Genomic DNA, 5,393 nt, shown 5'->3' on the forward strand with positions numbered 1-5,393 from the left:
GAACTGATTCTATCCACAGTAATTGTCTATCTTTTGAAATTTTGAAAAAACTTTTATTTCTACAGGAAGCATTACACAATTTACACATATTCATCTAGTAAGTGCTTTTGAAATTTGGAGCACAACATTGACTTTTAGTTCTACCAGGTAAACTCATTTTGGATAAAAAAAAAACGAAGAAAAATACAGTAAGGCAGTTCAGATGATTGATTCAATAAATCCCTTATTACATTAATCTAAAACAAAACAAATTTATTAATGCACAAAACGTGACAACCTACCTGAATAAAAACTATAACCTCAAACATTCTATTTCTGTTGATTAAAAGATTGGAAATACAGATTGAGAACGACAAGGTTTTACATTCTGGTGAGATAGGAAACGCTGGACATCCAAACAATACGAATTGTGATGAAGGATTTCGCATTAGCAGAATCGGATAGTTTCTCCTCAAGAAGAAACAGTGGCGCGGCAGGGACCACAACTGTTACAGTATTGCACAGATCTGAAAGCATACCCAACGACACCGACGATGCCTGGACGGCCCATCACCCCACCACGCAAGGGCGAGGTCGCGCGCAGTATGTGGCAGAAGACAATCCTTTTACCCTAATGCATAGATCTACATGTGTGATCAACTGTTCTGAGGTTACCGGTGAAATAGGTGAAATTTTTACCCCGTACCGGAACACAATACCCCTGGTTCTACCACGCATTCCGAAATGTGGATAAGTGTAAGTGTAAGTGTAAGTGTAAGTATAAGTGTAAGTATAAGTGTAAGTATAAGTATAAGTGTAAGTATAAGTGTAAGTATAAGTGTAAGTATAAGTATACACCATGTCCATCTAGTGCGCGTAAGTCCAATATCTAGGTTAATAAAAGATATAACTTAATATTTCTACAGAGTTGCCTACTTTTCCGAGCTGCACAAAATGAAGATATATTTGCATATACAGGGTGTTCGGTTCTTCCTGGGCAGGTACCAACTTAATTTTTTTTAATGGAAACTTATATTTTTATGGCATTATCGAATTCTACGTGAAAAATTAACGGGACTTTGTGTTATGATCCCTATTAATATCGTGAATATTCAATAGAAGACGAAATGACATGTAAATTGATTGTCACCAATTTTATTGCCTGGCAGGCGCTCACTGCGTTTTTCCCGACAAAGAAACGGGCGCAAATCCGGTATTTTACAAATGTATTTTTGCAAAAACTACGCAACTTAGGTATAGGGAAAGCTATTAAAAAATTGTAGGGTCTACAGAAAGGCATCTAATGAAATCATAAAATACAGGGTGTTCTATTTGAAAAAGTCGAGAAGAAGATCCTTGCGTCACATGGAGTTAACCGCATTCGACACCCGAGGTAGAAAGATATTAGCGGAAAGTTTCAAGGCACCCGTCTGCTGCGGTAAATTGTTACAGTAGTTCCGATAACAGAACTTTATTGGCTTATCCTTTTCTTGGAATCGTATCTCAACAAATATTATACGGATTGTACGTATCGAATATTTTACATATTACCACTTTAATAGGTTTAATACCTATGTCCATGGCAAATGATTTTGAGTAGACATTAATTTTCAATCAAAAGAAGAAAATAATAACTTTCTAAACATTTTTGAGATTTAGTCTTGTCATTGATGTAGTTATTAGAGACAGAGAATTTGATCTGTATTATTTTTTTTAGTTTCGCATAAAATCGTGTTTAGCTATTGATTTTAAGTAAAAACATGTTTGGCGGACAATTACGTCATTGTACCGTTCTGGTAATAGAAAATTAACTAAAATATACGATTGTTCTCCATTTATTAACAAAAGAGACAGACAAGTGTTACTCAAATCAGTCTTCTGTAATAACATATCATAGTCTATTTAGTTCATATGTTTGACACCTACTAATCGAACAGATTTATACAGGGTGTAATTGATAAGTTTAACCAAACTTTAATGGCGTATTTTATCGATGAAAATAATTAAGATTTGTGCTATAAAAATTTTTGATAGGACGCTTCCCTACGAAAATGCAGGGTGTTAAAAGTTTGAAATGGTTATATTAATTTTCCTGTAAATTCACTAGCAAAAAAATTGAGTGATAAAATTTGGTGGATTACATTTTTTTGTGGGGACTATTTTTTCATGTGTAACTTATTCCAAAAAAACTCCAGTGGTGTAGTTATTGGGGGAGTAGGGGACCTTTTTGAAAAAAAAATCGTATGCTACTGATTTTTTAAATAATTTTAAATGTTTTTAAAATGTACAATTAATTTATGGCAATAAAGTATTTTTGTAAAGTATTCGTAAAATTTACTGGTCTTAAGATAATTTGGAAATCAAATAAGAATATGTAACCTACGTTGCTATTTACCATTTTCTATTGATTGCTAAATGTGTAACAATAAATTCAGTACCTAATATATTATGTTTGAGAGATTTCAAACCATAATAATAAATAAATAAATAATACGTAATAATAAGTAAAGTAATATAAATGTATGAATCCTGTAACATTCTGTATTTCCGTAGAGATGTGTCCTATCAAAAATTTTTATAGGGCAAAACTTGATTATTTTCATCGGTAGAATACAACATTAAAGTTCGGCTAAATGTATCATTTACACCCTGTATATTACGGCAAAATATAGGAAAATTGCATTGCAAATATATAAACATAACACAAGCATATTTGAGTTCCCCACCATCTTACCTGCTTTTTTACATAAGTACCTACGTAGTAGATAAATTTATCTTACAATTCATTTAAACACTTATTTGCTTTTATCATCTCAGGATCATACATATTTTAATATCATGTGTATACCTATAAGCTTTGCAAAAACAGCTAATTTTCAGTATAATCCCGGTGTTCAGAATGAAAAGTCTAGCATTTTTTGCTTTCTACTGTACTGCCGTTTTGGCTGTGCCAACTGTCTACGATAATGGTGCACAGGCAGAAGAATGCACAACTGATGTTTGTTTGTCTTCAGATGGATGCCGTTGTGCAACATCTGTAAGTCCCTTAAATTCTGACCAAACACCTCCGCAGGTATGTATTACAAAATATAATTTTCTATTCAAAATTTAGATATTTGTATCCTTACCACCACGATCTTTATAACTAAATTCTAAGTAATTGTTCAATTTGGAAGAAAAAGCAATGAATTTCTTTATTAACCCATGTGTTTTTTTATTCTCGAATACTAATTGAATTGCGTGATCTTTCATTCTATTTTTTACAGCTCATCAGTTTAACTTTTGACGAAGCCGTTACTGAAAACTTGTACAACAACTTTTGGCAGCCTCTACTTTCCAATAGAACTAACCCAGACGGACAGCCAATTAGTGCCACTTTCTTTGTACCACATGAATATACCGATTACGTAAAAGTAAATGCTCTGTATAATGTGGGATATGAAATAGCTGTTCACTCTATCACGTAAGTGTTTTCTTAATTTGTAAAACATATGTTTTCAGAAGAGAGCACGAAATCAACATTTTTTTGAAAATTGAGCACAAAAACATGCACTAAGAATTAAACATATTCGCTTCTGGTTGCAATGTATATTAAGTAAATTTCAACTTGGCGTTTGTAGAAAGAATAGCAGACAAGCATACTGGCGTGGTGCTAGTGAGGAACTTTTGAAACAAGAATTTGGAGGTCAAAAGAAAATTCTTCATAAATTTGCAAACATCCCTGAAGAAGATATTGTTGGCGTAAGAACTCCTCAATTGCAGTTGGCTGGTGACAACTCCATAAAAGCTTACCAAGATGCGGGACTGTCTTATGACAGTTCATGGCCAACTTTGGCTGACATACCTCTCTATCCATATACTCTCGACTACTTGAGCTCCCAACAATGCCTTTTAGGAAACAAATGCCCAACTGAAGCGTTTAAAGGATTCTGGATTCTTCCTGTTATTGACCTCCATGGAGAAAATAATGAAGCGTGTAATAATCTCGCAGCTTGTAACGTTGTGTAAGTATGATTTGACTTTTATGTAGATATTAATTAATTTTCTTGAAACATTCCATAAACCAGAATGCCGTAAAATGTAAAAGATACTATTTGCTGAACTTTTCTCAACATCCGTTATCATTTAACTAGCGAAGTTAATTAATAATCAAATATTTTAGTGAAAATACTTTACCTATATGTCTGGTAACAATATTCTTTTTATAATAACAGTACATTTCATGAAGATTATTTACAACCAAGTTTCATTGTTTTCTTCCCTTTAAACTGCTTTTTCATGAACTTAAGGTGAAAGTCTCTTAACTAACAAATATTTCATAATTTCAGTGGTACAGCTGAAGAAATTTCTGACTGGTTGTTAGATGAAATCAATCAAATTCGTGACAGCACCAGAGCACCTCTAACATTGCTCATAAACTCCAACTGGTTTAGTCTCACCGAGAACAGCTATGACGGATTCACCAGATTCTTGGACACACTTGAGACCTACAGTGACGTTTTCCTTGTGTCACAGAAACAAGTTCTTGACTGGATGAAGAATCCTGTTCAAGTGTCCGAATACAAAACTGGATTCGCAGAAGGGACTGCTCAATGCATGGCTTATACCTGCAATCTCCACAAATCAGATGGCGCAGTCAGATACATGAAGTCTTGCATCCGTTGTCCGGAGTCTTACCCATGGTTAGATAATCCAGAGGGCAATTAAACATGTCATGGACGAATGAAATAAATGTAACACATTTTTTCAATTAATAAAATTGAATAAATAATCTATAAAAATTTGTATCATTAGCTTAATTCATTATTTAAATGATTTAAAAAAAATAATAACCAAGTTCTCTTATTGTTAGTCTCATTTTGTAACGAAGTTGACATCTAGGACAAGATTAATCTGATTAGTGATTATTGGCTATCATACAACTTTTATTGCAGTCGTTAATAAGCTCTTTAGAAGAATAGGTAATTAGTACTGATTTTGATGATTGTTCGCGATAAAAAATTCAGTAGGTACTTTGTGAGAGAAATAGAATAGTGATTTGTGTAATTTAGATTATACACAAATGATTGCGGAACGCGGGGGGCTCTATATTTACCATGTTATAAAATCATTGCTGCTAATGCAAAAAGAAATATTCTTTATGACTAGAAAGTAACTAGATTGAGATACTTCCTGGTAGATATTGAATAAAATCCAATTTAAAAAACTTCAAATTATATATTTTCATACCTCAATTATTATTTTTTACCCAATATGCGTAAATAAATGCCAAAAGTTCCAACAGAAGCTTGGCAACAGTGCACGAGTATGCATCTAAGATTTCTAATAATATTTTTTACAGTATTTGTTGACGGGATTCTTCCTCCAAAATAAATTTGCCGATACTACTGCCGGATTCTTCCAGCATTTTTGTT

At 33.1% G+C, this 5,393-nt stretch overlaps 1 protein-coding gene across 1 annotated transcript; it reads left to right on the plus strand.

Annotated features, from left to right (window-relative positions):
* The first annotated feature begins 2,818 nt into the window (after positions 1-2,818).
* LOC108914997 lies at positions 2,819-4,764 on the plus strand. The gene is made up of 4 exons (XM_018720938.2): positions 2,819-3,052; positions 3,246-3,442; positions 3,600-3,983; positions 4,308-4,764. The coding sequence occupies exons 1-4, from the start codon at positions 2,879-2,881 to the stop codon at positions 4,684-4,686; spliced, it is 1,134 nt and encodes a 377-aa protein (XP_018576454.1). The 5' UTR covers positions 2,819-2,878; the 3' UTR covers positions 4,687-4,764.
* The last annotated feature ends 629 nt before the right edge of the window (positions 4,765-5,393 follow it).

The sequence above is a fragment of the Anoplophora glabripennis genome, unplaced genomic scaffold (assembly GCF_000390285.2).
Source record: "Anoplophora glabripennis isolate ALB-LARVAE unplaced genomic scaffold, Agla_2.0 scaffold1239, whole genome shotgun sequence".
NCBI classification, from domain to species: Eukaryota; Metazoa; Arthropoda; class Insecta; order Coleoptera; family Cerambycidae; genus Anoplophora; species Anoplophora glabripennis.